The sequence below is a fragment of the Rhamphochromis sp. 'chilingali' genome (assembly GCF_963969265.1).
Source record: "Rhamphochromis sp. 'chilingali' genome assembly, chromosome: 9".
In the NCBI taxonomy this organism is placed as follows: Eukaryota; Metazoa; Chordata; class Actinopteri; order Cichliformes; family Cichlidae; genus Rhamphochromis; species Rhamphochromis sp. 'chilingali'.
In genome coordinates this window covers 28521358-28535602 of record NC_137936.1, presented here as the reverse complement: position 1 = coordinate 28535602, position 14245 = coordinate 28521358, and the positions used below count along the sequence as shown (strand labels likewise).

At 38.7% G+C, this 14245-nt stretch overlaps 1 protein-coding gene across 3 annotated transcripts in view; it reads left to right on the top strand.

Moving 5' to 3' along the window:
- Window positions 1–14245, top strand: part of chd6 (chromodomain helicase DNA binding protein 6) — a 99241-nt gene that overhangs the window by 34734 nt on the left and 50262 nt on the right. For all 3 annotated transcript variants that reach the window (XM_080891462.1, XM_080891463.1, XM_080891461.1), the window contains exon 3: window positions 13253–13892. In XM_080891462.1, coding sequence (XP_080747588.1) covers window positions 13253–13892 — 640 coding nt within the window. The remainder of the gene's footprint in view (window positions 1–13252; window positions 13893–14245) is intronic.

Genomic DNA, 14245 nt, shown 5'->3' with positions numbered 1-14245 from the left:
CCAAGCAGCTGAAAGATCCGTCTGCAGCCCTCCATCCTCCTGCGCCTCCTTCCATCTTTATTTATTTATTTAGTTTTATAGGGAGTAACAAGAATGTGGCTGTCCTCTAAGCTGGAGTTCCCTTCCTTTAGCATTTTGGTGGAGTCTCCTTTCTTTATTCTAAGTTTCTTCATTCGCTGAAAGCACATTTTTCTACTCTCACAGAAATGCTACACATGACAGGTTTTCTTGGATCAGAACAGACCTTTGGGGTGTGACTAAAACATTATCGCGTTTGATATAGTAAAGGCATCAAACCTGTATTACTTTAGCTGATAGAAGTTATTTACATGGATGTTATTTAGAATTTCTCCCTATTTAGAAGTTGTAAGTAGTTAAAAACTGTAAAGATAAAATACATTTATGTGCTAAAGCATAAAGTTTTCTGTGTAGAAAAAAAATCTGCGTGGGTAGAGTTTATATAATCAAGTGCCTTAAAACTCCATTAGGGTGTGTAAGGAAGACCAAAATGCTACTGAACCTAAAACAGGATGTGTAGTTACACACTCATATTTCCAACATGTAGTCTGGCATCACCAGACTACAAAGTTAAATTAGTCAAAAATCTTTTAGTATAGTTTTAAGTTCAAGGGCATGCTAACAGTGGACAGAAGCCATATTCATCTTAATGCAGCTGGATACACCTGTAACCAGTTCTTCAAACCAATTACATGTCCACGTTTTAGTAAAAATAATTGTATTTCGAGTATCTTCATTGTTAGAATCTTTAGCATTATATATCGATCAGTGTTATTGATTGTATCACTTTTTGAAATATAGTATCAGTGCTGTGCTGATAGTCTAAATTCATGTTTTCCCACAGATTTTTGTGATAGTGCAGTGAGGTTTGTACATGAAAGAAGACACACCCATACTGACTTAAACAACACTATATGTTTTTTGAAAATGAATGGCAATTAATAGTAATAGTCAACTCCCTCTCTACTGGGTCTCATATCTAAGATGGACAACTGTGTATCCTTGATTAGCTGTGCAGAAGCACATGAACAGGTTTTCACCTGCTGTAGGTTCAGGTCAGAGTGGCCCAGCAGCTTGCACCGGCATTACTGTCACCAGCTGCAATCTGCGACAGTGGACTTGAAGTGTCTCTGGGGATGAGAGGCAAGTTAACGGTATTCAGCATTGCTGCGACTGCGACCTGGTCATCCAGCTGGTGGGGAAAGAAGATAGGAATGGGTGGGGCTAGCGGTTTAGCATGGACTGAGCTGGAGAACGATTGAAATAATTTTTGAACTGCTATTGAACATTTTAGATGCAGTCAATGCTTAGAATAGCTGCTATGTTTAACCTGCATCATGACGTCAACTCAAGGAGTTGACGGAACCCTGATCTCGACGTTGTTTTTAAAGGCATCTTTAATTTTACTGCCAAAACTTTTCCCTCATTGTTCATATGTCTAATCTTTCACGAAGATGAGCAGTGGTGAAAGAGCGCTTAGCCTAGCCTGAGTGTTTGTCACATTTACCAGTTTTGCCTGTTGTTCCATCTTTGAAAGGAAGCAGGAGCATTGATGAGACTGCAGTACCCGTGGTCTATATTCGTGACAGAGAGATAGATGTGCACGCGTGTGTGTGTGTGTGTGTTTTGCTTATTTGCGGGGCAGTATTATTGATTCATAGGCCGTGTGATTGCAGCCTCCTTCAGTTGTGTTTGGTTGGTTTTACTGGACAGGCAGAGGCTGCTACACTGCAGCACGTCACTGGAGGCTGTGTGTGTGTTTGTGTGAGGACAGTGGGAGACGGTGTGTAAAGAGAAAAACCGTGCATTTTTTATGCATGTAGTCATCCTTGTAAGCACATTGAACCGTGAAGATGCGTGTGTGTGTGTGTGTGTGTGTGTGTGTGTGTGTGTGTGTGTGTGTGTGCGAATGAGTGTGTGGTGGTGTGTGTCTAAAACGGGCATGTATGTCCATGTAGTAGTCATGTAAGCACATTGAGCCATGGAGTGCCAGTGTGGGAGTGAGGAAGACAGTTAATGTCTGTGTGCACGCCTGTGTAGTCAGTCATGTAAGCACATTCAACCATGACACGATGCCATGATGCTGTGTGCGTGTGTGTACCCGTGTGCGTCGGGGGGAGGGCTACTGTTGCTATGTTGTTGTGAAGATGGATGGCAGCGGCTCAGGTCATTACTGATCCTGGGTTAGCTTAGCAGCTAATTTTAGCTTCTAGGTTACCCATAACTGTGTCTGAGCTTTTTTTCTATATGAAGAGGCACAGGGAATGAAGGTGGAGCGAGCTGAGCGTGGAAGTATTTTCAGTGATTACATGCCTCAGATCATCTGAGGTTAGAGGTGTGAGTGACAAAGCTCCTGATTCTTCTGAGCCTCAAACCTGATGAGAATGTGTTACAGGTCTAATCCTCACATGATGCTTTGCGTTTCCATGCATCTATTTATTCAGTTTTGATCTAACAAGGGATTTTATTAAACAAATGAATAATGAAGTACACAGAAGACAAAAGAAGTTGGATCTTAACTTGAATCTTGGATCTTGTGTTTTAATTCAACTTTTACCCCAGTCTTCATTAAACTGAGAACTCTCACTTGTGTAACTAACAGTTTGCCTGTTATAACAATTTGATTTAAAACAAAGTTTTGCCCAAGTGTAAGAACAGTTTTTAACAGCTTTAAACAGTTTTTTTTTTTTATATGATTATAAGGTTTTTGCTTAGTGGCAGGTTGACTTTCCTGTCATTGAATGTAATTCATACACATTGTTTCAGAGAAACTTGGGTAATTGAGCTCAGCTTTCATGCAGGCCATGAATTTGCGTTAACCTACCTGCAGTTGCTGCACATCTCTTAGCTGCTTTGCAAATCACTCCACCGAACCTTGTTTCCTATGCTGCACTTACAGATTTGCAAATTTGTGTGTTTGCAGCACAACACTATTATGGTTAATCTGATAAAGGTTTAATGCTTTCTGTTCTTAGGCACATTCACACATTGTATGAGGTGTATGCGGAGTGAAATACTATATAAATACTAATGCGCATATATAAACACTCTGTGGTCTGTATTTATAAAAGGACTTATTTGAAAATGACATTTGCTGCAGAATGATCACATAAGATGGCTATCACTGATTTGTAGGATTTTTAGGTCATTATAATTTCAAAGCAGACACATTAGCTTTAAATTTAATGACTTTTCAAAAATAATGCAACTGTCTTCCTTGTGTACGTGTAGTTTCAGTGAAGTAATGAGTATGCTCTGCACAGGAAACTTGTGATCTACTGATCATTGTTTATTGGGTGTAGTTTAGTTAATAGAGATGTGCTTGCTTTGTGATATGGTCGTTGTTTCAGGTGAAGTTTGTGGCAACATGCAAATGTGGCCTACTTGATGAGTGGTAATTCCTTTGTGTTGCTCATTCTGCAGTGAGTGGCCTAGTTCTGCCCGCGTCCTTCATCATTTCACACATTGCGCACAGATTTGAAAAACTTTATTATTTCTTCCACGTGTAAATTGAAAAAAGCTGATTCTGAGATGTGGAAAGAAACAACAATATGTTCCTGTCAAACCTTAAAATGAATAACTGCTGTTTTTAATTATTACCCTCAAGAAATACCAGACCAGATGAGCCCCACACTAAACTTCCAGGTTTTTTTTCAAACTAGGATAAAATATTATCTTAGTTTAAGCATTTTGTCTAGCTTAGTGGCTGCTCAATCCTGCACCTTTGACTCTGTGTTTGTTGTTGGGTTTCTACTCCGCAAAGCGCTCCCTTTAAGTTGGTACCATTTTTTTTTTTTTCCTTCTTCTTTTTACATTTTGCATCCCAGATTCAATCAATCTGTGGAATAAAACCCACTGGGCGCAGGATAAAAATCCACTGCTCTTGTGGAAACGCAAATAAGTAATAACTCTTCACTTGTGGCGGTCAGCCCTGTAAGGCTTGTTAAGGTCCAATCAAGCCAAGCAGAATCCAGACTGATGTTTTTAGAGCTTCTTATCTCTAGACTGAAATCTATTTAAAGTTGTCAAAAGAGTTTTTTAGATTCCCCCCCTGGATTCAAATAAAAAATTTAAATAAATTGAATTAAAATAAATATTAGAGCAGGGCGATATGACCAAAAAGTACTATAAATATTAAACACAGTGCATATCACTCCGAGGCTCCTGCCTACGATCGCCGTAATACTCCGACAATCCATCGAGCGGTGCGGTAACACGGTAATAACGACGGTCCGCTAACATGCTCTACCAAAAATAGTGCTTTGTTGTGTATCTGACGGACGAAAGCTAAACCAGTTCCACACCACTGAAGTTGCAACATTTTTACAAACCAATTCTGGTTCATCTGTTTCATTCAACGATCCACTTTCGCCCTTCTCATTCTTCGTCGCCGCCATGCTTTTTCCGCCATGTGCGTATGAAAACAAAGGCACTGCAGATGTGCGTTTTACCCATATTCTATCACCATATTTCATTTTCTTATCGTTGCCCAACATTATACCGGTATTACCGTGAACGGTATGATATGGCCCAGCCCTAATAAATATTATAAATATTATCATTTGAAATTATGTTGTTTCTTCTTTCTGGTAATTTGTTTTCCAGCATACTTTCATATACTGAAATGCATAAGCCATCCATTAACCAAAAGACCTGGTAATATCGTGTTTGTGCAACTATTCCTCATCACAGCAGACCTGTTGAGGTCGCTAAAGCGGAACAGCTGGAGGAAGTAGTTCTACTGCGGGGCGTTACTTTTAGGACATAATTGTTTTTTCACCAATTAAAATAAGTTGAAGACATCTTTTGGCTGTGCTTTAAAAGGCAGACTTGCATACATGGCTATACATTCTCCAAATGTGGGTTTGTGTACACCGATCGGTTCCACACACTACAAAATACAATTTAATAGAAAAAAAAAAAAGGAAAAGTTGTCCATCTTATTCGATGGATATCATGAAAAGACAGAAATGTATGTGAAACTGCTTAACACGTGTGGGACTCAATACAAGCGACATGCTGTAGTGCACAAAACTGTCATCCAGTTTACTGGCACATGAGTGGTAGGTAGTCTTTTTGCATCGACAGCTCCCAAAGACATGACCGGTGACAGTGTCACACAGATCATTGCAGCAACACAGAAACCATCAGTTTATAAGTCATATTCTTTTGTTCATATTACAGGAATTTCTGTTTTTATTGTTATCTATTTTAACAATAAAAGCTACACTAATATTTATCAATATGCAGGCTGATAGTTGGCTTGTGATACTGATGTTATTACATGCCTGCATTGGAAAATACTCATGCTGACAATTTACCTTGTGGAAAAAGTTAAAATTGTCCAGTTTCCTCTCTTGCTTGTTGAAGCTTTTGATGTTAACACCCGTTTGCACTTTTAAGCAAAAATGGCTATCAGTTGACCTTAGCCGAGGGTTACTTCATATTTTTCACTCCAGGGTATCTCACCCCGGGACTTAGATATATTACTTTGCCACTCATGTCATGTAGGGACTCTGTAGAAGCCTACTCTTGTTTCTTTGCCTCTTGACCTTTGCTGATCACATCTACAGTTTTCTTCTCTCTGCAGCGGTGGAAAAGTTGACTTTACTGTGTGGTTTTTTGTTAGGCGTGGTCTGTCCTTTAAGACGAGAACCACAGCCTGTAGGCAAAACTCTCACAAACGGATGGTGTAATGCACCAGAGTTTGGCATTTTACCTTTGTGTTGACAGTTGAACACAAACTGAAATTTAATTTCATCTTACCCAGTTTGTCTTTGCTGTTTCTTCTCTGGTGGGCTTACCTGTCAGAGCTGCAGAAAACTTTAACGAGCTGATGTCTTCCATTCATCACTAGAGACTAAATAAGGAACTGATTAGCCAACCTAGCCGGTAATTTTTAATAAAAATAGGTAATAAAAAGAAGTCTTTACCTACTGATGCATAAAATTTTTCCTGACAACATGAAAGGATTTGAAAATAAAACATTTCATATCAATGAAATAGTTATTTAAACAGTTGCTTTGCTGAATCACCAATTGAATTAACTTAATTTCCAGCTAACAACAATTTGCTTTACAGCTTTATTAGTTCTACTTTTAATTAACTACTTTTTGCAGTGCTAGTGAGACATGCACACATGACAAATACTTTTTCTTAAAACATGAACAATTGATGAATCAAGAAAACTATCAAATAAATAATTGTTACTTTCAGCTTTGCTACCTAAACTGTTGCCTCATTTTATATAAACGACTCAAGACTTGCTCTGATTTCTGTGAAAAGTTGAGTAGAAACTCAGCTCAGCATATAAAATTGTGCAACCTTGATAATAATAAAAAAAAAAAATATGTGACACAAATCTATCCTATTAAATCTTCGAAAAACAATAGCTTTCTTGGAATTCCCTGCTCTCTAAGCAGTTACACATGCAGATATACCGGCTGACAAAGTAAGAATGAAATGAAAATGGCTAAAGACTGAATGACCAAAAGAAAGAGAAAAAGCTTCTGATGTATGAGCTGACGTCAGAATCAGAGAGGCTGTCGGTCTGTACAGACATACAGACAGCAACGAAAGAGTTACCATGGTGACCACGTGTTTACGTTCACCTCCCCTCTCCCAGCAGCTTTGGCAAAGAGAGCCAGTTTCCATGGCAACGGCCCTGATACCCCCTCCTCAAGCCCACTGGCGACTAGGCCGCTCAGCGTGTGTGTGTGTGTGTGTGTGTGTGTGTGTGTGTGTGTGATTCATTGGGATGATTCCTCATACCTGTGTGAGAAGCAGTAAGCACATCTGCATTGACATCACGAAACAAGGCTAGTCAAACTCAATTCTCACCGCATAAAAACTGCAGTTATGAAAACAAACGCACCTGCTCTATGTATTGCATACACTGGCTAAACGCACGTCTGAGTGCCATGCATTTTTTTTTCAGGCAGAAATGTCCGTTCAACGAGGATTTGGATGCAGACGCAAACATATGCGAATGTCACTCGGTCATTCCACATTCACATGACCGGGCGAGGTTATTTCTCTGCAGACCATGTGCCCATTTTCTCCACTTTCTAAATACAGTCAAGAGCGTCAGAAAGGGCTACAGCCAGTTTTAAACCCTTTACCACTCCCTCTGCTTTGCTGTCATAGGAACCACACCATCTTTCCTCTGACAAGCCTCCATCAAATGTGTACGTAGGTGTGTTGGGGGAATCAATGCTTTGAAAAGTCTGTCTTGTTGCTATTAGCCCCCTGAAGTATGTCAGGCTACATTTTCATCAGCTGCATTCAGAACGGCACCTTTCTGATTCAAAATTTAACATAATCACAATAATGAGTCTGCGCTGTCTCATTTTCAGAACACAATCGCTTCCTTTGCCAAGTGCAAAAATGTGGTACAGCTTGTGTTAGTGACATTGGTGCAGAAACATATGGGCAATGTACAGTCTTTCCAATTACTTACATATGGACAGAGCACACAAACAGCAGTGCCACATATGGCAGGGCCTGCTGTCCATAGGACTTTATGTGTAGTGAACACTTGAACACAGCTGGTGGATATAGCACACAAGCAAGGTGAGATTGAATTTTGGCTTTTATTATATGGGAAGTTTATATTCAAGTCACAACACATGAATAATTATTGATTTTAATTGCACTAAATAATTAATACAGAACATGTTGTTCTGTAGTGGATGAAAAGCTTGTAGCAAACATTTGATTTGTTATCACCACACCAAAGATTTCCTCTTAAGCTGCTTCTTTTTCAGAGATAGTGAGGACTTTTTTGTCTTACTTTTTGTGTTTGGATTTTAAACTAGTGCTTTGATGATTGTTCAGCATCATCATTTAGTCAGTACTATTCTCATTGGCTTGTTTGTACTGATCTCCTTCTGTAGGTAAGTTATAGTTCTTCTGATAGCTGGTCTTTACTTTTCCCTAACACTGAGAAATAGCCTCTATGTACACATACTTAAAAGGTTATCTTAGCTGCAGAGCCTGGTGTAATCCTTAATAGCGGGTAGCAGTTGCTGTCAGACCTAAAGTGTAACACTTGGGTAAGTAATATAGAGCACTTGTGTTCAACATTATATCTGTTTAATTATTGAAATGTGGATAGAAACAAAAACACTGTGGCTGGCAGGGCATCAAAAAACCAAGAGAAGAGAAAATGACGCTGTCAAGTGTGCCAATAAATTTAAAGTAACAATATTTTTGTTGACCCTGGTGTTTCAATGCTAGAGTGCCACTGCAGGTTTACCATTGCCAGGGGTTAACTCAACAGATTATACCCACTGTAGTTAAATATTTATAGTGACTAAAAACATTGTCTGTAACTCTGATTGTAAATGTGTAGTATTACTGATCATTTTCTGTAATTAATTTTACACTCATTACTTAGAAAAGTCCAGGACTGCATTCTCTATTCACTTCACCCCTGCTGAGTGGAATTGATGTCATTTGATTTCTCCAATCTTTCTATGGTTCGGTGTTTAAAATAATTGTTTTGTTTTTTCTTACTTTTACCTTTTGAATCTTAATACAATCTTTATGTTTAATATTTATGGCAAAAATATTTATTATACATTTACGCAACTTAGAAACAACTTTTGAATTATTGCTAGTTTAAGTATAACCTTGTTTATTTTGTGTTTTTTCAAGTAGATGATGTTCTTCCATGCTTGAATAATAATGTCTTCATTTATTTGGACCAAAAAAACCCACTAGTCTGTTACCAGTATACATGCCAGTGTAACAAATGTGATGTTGTTATTCATTAGAAAAATGTGTTTTTTGTTATTTTGCTCCCTTGAATGGTTTGCTTTCTGTCACAGCACACTTTGTTTACAGAATAGATTAGGCTGTATTGTCCTATCCAGCAAGCGTAATGGGACTGTTTCATCTTCAGCCATATGTAAATCCTGACTACAAATGCTTTGGGTGCATTTTCAGGTCTAATCCTCTTATGAATCAAATTTTGAACTTCTAAACCAAAGGCTCTGACTTGTTAAATTTAGTTGTTCCTCCCCAGGGAGTCCCGGTTAATTGATTAAAACTAGCACTTATGAAAAGCAGTGAAGACGCAGCAGGGCATCTGTCTTGGGGATTATGTTTCTGTAATAAAAACTGTTTGATATCTAAAGTGAATAGGGGCGTAATGGTGCACTAAATCCATAGTTTGCTATGCACACTAGTAATAGAGTCATACTTTGATATCATTTTCTGTACCGCAGAAAAAGCAAAGGAAATGTCTAAATTGGCATTTGGTGTTATGTTTTAAAAAAGGGGAACATTTAAAAAGCGTCTATCTTGTCATGATTATCTCTATAACGTTTGAGGTGCTTAAATGCTTTTAGTAAGCAAGACTGACATCTAAGTCAAGTGCAGTATATTCAGTATATTGCTGTATATGTGCTTCTTTCTGTGAAGAACGAGGACACCCATGTTATCTAAAGGAACTTCTTGGTATTGTTAGTGAACAAACTAACCAAATGCCTTGTGTTTACATGCATTGTTAACTCACTGAACATGGAGTCATGGTGATTAATCTGTAAAATGTGATTAATTAGATCTTGTAATGTGAGCTAACATATTGTATGCGTTTCGTGAATAACTCACACTGCAGAAAGCTAATAGACAACAGCTACTGCTCTATGAAAATGTAACTTCTGGGAGTGCAGGTACAGACATAAATAGACTTGTGACAATAGCTGTTTGTATCAGCTGGAACCAAACATCCTTGCATCATAAACCTAAGTGTTAGCAGTCTTTTTCAGCAATTTATAAATAAGTACACCTTCCACTCATTATGATGATGTGGATGCAAAATTGTTACATTAACGTGCAAAAAATAATGTTCAGTTTTTATGGTGTAGATTAATAAACAATTCAGTGAAATAAATAAGTAAATAAATACATTTAGTTTTTCCATGCTTTTCTTCTTAATGTTTCAGTGTAACTCACTGCAACGACTCTACTATGAGTACATTTCAGCTAAAGTTGCAGATGATCTCAGCTATTGCTTCTGCCCTTGCTTATTCACGTTCCTCTTCTTTTGCGTTTTATTCATTCTCATTGGCTACAACTATCTCTTCTTTGTCGTCTCCGGTTGTTTAGCTGTGACTACAGCAATGCTGGAAGTCTACAAATTAATTGCACAGATGATGACAATGGTGGAGCGTTTCCCTGTGTGTTTTTGGAAGTTTAATTTGCTACTACCTGTCCAGATTTTAATCCCTAACCCAGCTTTTGCCTCCTCCTGAACAAAAATACTGACCAGCTATTTTTCAATATTCTTCTGGATTAAAGGAGTGCACATGAAGTGTCACATTTAAAGAATTTACATCATTATTTACACAACCTCAGCTATGCAGAGCCGCTGTGTCTACCCACATGTATTTTGTTATACATGTACAATGATTATAAAGGGCTTTTCTATTCTATTGTTCCATCTTAGCCATCTACCCAATCATTGCCTCTGATACTGGCAGCATTTCTTTGTAGTTAAAAAAAAGTCCTTATAAGGCAGTGAGTGGTGTTATTTTAATAGCACTGATGTTTGGTGAACAGCTCCCTGGTTGCCAAATATACTCTATAATATACCTGGATAGCTTGGCAGGTAAAGTTTGTGCATGATATGTTAGCAATCCCTTCAGGGTTTTTCTTTAATTAAGCACAAACCTGCATTTGGACTCAGAGATAATTGGTGAGTAAAGGGCACCATAGCTTCACAAAACACATAGTTTGTGCTGGTGTATAAAGTATGGCAACAATTTTTTGTATAAATGTCCCAAAGTAGGAATTGATGCTACGATGGAACGTTATATCACGTTGGTCAGATGTTCTGATTTTCTGTGCCATGTTAATGTTCTGCAAAGTATATTTTTCTACTCAGTATTCAGCATCATGCCGGAGCAGAAGGTAGGAACTATAACATAAAATTAATTATTGAAATTATTTTAGTACTTTCCAAAACACAGTGGTGCCATAAACCTTACATTGGTGGATGGTGTAATAAATTATTTTTTCTTATTTTAAAGTACAAAAATGTCCTACGTTTATCCTGTTTGTTATCTCAATTACAAATCTCTAATATCTAGCATCTTTCTTTTTTATATGACTGCTTTAAGTTATGAAGTTCTCATTTGTTTCTTAGCTGAATACCATCTTGAATATCTAATAGTTCACAGCAACTGTTAGGTTTAGTTATGACGCTGCAGAGTCACAGAGTGGGCAACATCTTGTTAAAGCTCTTGAACTGGCTGTGATAATACAATAGAGAAATTGGATTTGTGCTAAATATGAGCAATATGCCATCATATTCCTGTAGACTGGAGTTCATCATTGGATGCAACACCTTAGAAATGCCTCAATCAAGCACTGCAGACTTTAGTACAAGCTGTGTTTAACCCCATGAAATTGCAATCTCTTTGTATTTGATATAAAGTAACCAACGGATTTTGGAACATCTTATCTGCATTTTTGATTTTAGCAGATAGGTACAATTTGCCCACATGTTATGCTGACCTTGAGGTCCACCTACTAGTCATGAATATTTATGGTTGCCAATATTTATGCAGTCACAAGAGACTTATTAGCATACTTGAGCTTCGCTTCCTACCTAATTTCAATGAGATGACAACCTGATGTCATAATCAGAGGTGGACAATGAAGCTAACTTCATCTATTCTCCATTAATGTTAGAGATATAGCCGTGATGGAAATGACCCTTTTGACATTTACAGCACTGCTTAAAGATGATGCAATAATTCACGTTTGGATCTGTTAGGTTAGAGTGGAAGAGTGCTGTGCTGATTGAGCAGTTGGGAGCAGTGTTGTTGAATGGACTTTGCATTTTTGACTGTTTCAGAATGAGGATTTAGGAATATGTGGTGTCACAATGTCCTCGCAACATCGCATGGTTTGATCTATTCCGAAATTAGGGATATTTCTGAATGTATCGCTATCCACTACTTACAACTTTACTCATTTTCCGATTTAACATACAAAAAAAACAAAACAAACATGTTTAAAAGTAGCCACTTGTGTGTGTGTGTGTGTGTGTGTGTGTGTGTGTGTGTGTGTGTGTGTGTGTGTGTGTGTGTGTGTGTGTGTGTGTGTGTGTGTGGCCTTTTTCAGCTTTATTTGATAGATACAGTAAAGAGAGGACAGGAAAGTAGGGGATTGTCTGTCCATTTTAACTAAAAACAAATAAACAATTAATAAGATGTTAAGTTTAGTTTTAGTTTGCTGTGACACACCTGGTAGTGAATCAAAGCCAAAGGTCAGATGTTGCACAGTAATAACTAATTTAAGAGTCAATAAATGACCTGAATGTTAAAGTCCAAGAGTGTTTTGACTAGAACATCAGTGTGGTAGTTGGTCCTGGGTAGGAGGAAGAGAGGGCCGTGAAGTCGACCAGAGTTTGATAGGTGGAAGGCATCATATATGAAGGTTGGCTTCCTCAGGTTTCCTGTCAACGTAGACACCTGCTGAAGGGCCTTCACTAGACGATTGTGTGTGAGACATTGGGCGTGCAAAATTCAGTGGGCCTTCTGAAATGTATGCTGATCGTGCAGAGAGGCCATGATTTTGAAGCAAGTACTCTGTGTTCCGGAGGCATTTTGGATCGAGAGAGAATTAAACCAGGAACTGAATGAGAATTTTCTTATTAGGGTTGTTGCAAACGGCAGATTTTTCTTCGATATTAATCAACTACCATTATTGGAAGCTTTGTCTAATTTTCTCCTCAGTTCATCTCCACCGACTCTGAAGAATATTTCCCATACTATTTGGCTTCAGTATGTTTATTTGAATAGAGAAAATAAACAGCAGTGTTTTATTTTTATTTCGTTTATTTATTTATTTATTTATTTTTGCTATGTGTTGAAAGTGAACCAAAAGAGTTGAGCTGTATGCTGTTAAGAGCAAAACAGCGAACTGAAAAATGCAAAGTTTCACAGGGCTGAAGGGAACTGGCGAGTTGGGTGTTAGTTCTCTGCACGTCTGATGCTACAGACATTCTTTTTAATGTCACATGTCTTCATGAGGTTGATAATTATTTTTACATACTCAACACTCTGCTGTTTTGGAGGACTTTTGCTTTGAAACGTCTGCTCAGGAGGTATTCATGAGAAGAATTTAAACCAAGCAGTAAAGTAGAGATGAGTAGAATTTATTAGTTAATAAGGAACAGTATAATGATCAACTGTATTTATGACACACTCTTCTTTTTCAGATGTTCACTGGCCTCTTGAAGCACACACCACCTCAGGCCTCCGCTGCAGCAGCCTCTTCCTCGGACCAAAACAGCAACGCACAAACTACAGCTCCCACAATCCCACGGGGACACCTGGTTGTGGGCACCAAGGACCAGCTCCGCCTCCTCACCCCTGTGGGCAGCACGGTGACATCCAATCACTGCACCACATCCGGGGTCCACGCTGCTAAGCACTCCGGAGGAGCGCCACGGCCTCCCTCCTCTATGAGCGAGGAGGATGATGGAGGTGGCGGAGGCAGGGTGAAGAAGAAACGAAAGAAAAAGGACAAGAGGGAATGGGAGAAAGCAGGAGTGGAGTGTGAGGAAAAGGAGAGCAGCAAACCAAAGAAACGAAGGGAGGAGAGGGAGCCAATAGTGGTCTCCCTGAGAAAGAGCAAGGAACCCAAGGAGGGAAAGGAGAGAAAGGAGCGTAAGGAGCGCAGGACCAAGGGAAAGGAGGGCAGGACAGAGAGTGAGACGGTGCTGAAAAATGTGTCGGGAGTTAAAACGTCAGGTGCCGCCGTTTCCCCGGGATCGGCTCAGATGCCTGTCAAGGTTCCTGGCAAAAGAGGAAGAAAACCTAAGGTCAAAGTCCTACCTCCTGTACCCTCGAATCAAGGTTTGAAGAGTGTCAAGTGTTTTTGTTTGTGTGGTAGTGACAGCAAGAAGTTTTGGATTGTGTTTTTAATAGTGTAGTTTGCTTTACCTACAGTAGGGATGTGCATGATTAGTTTACTAGGCAATTAAATATTACTGCCCTTGTTAATTGGTACCAGAAATACTTTTAGGTTAAGCTACCTCTTCATAGCTTATTAATTTATCCCATCTGCAAAAAGTGTTTATTCTGATGTGCCACATGCCGTTTTTCAAGGCTGTGTCCGCTGACAGCTTCTTAATGTCTAATGATGGTACCAGTAGTAACTTTAATTAAAAAAAAATACACCCAGGCTGCTTTACTTATGTGATGGTGGC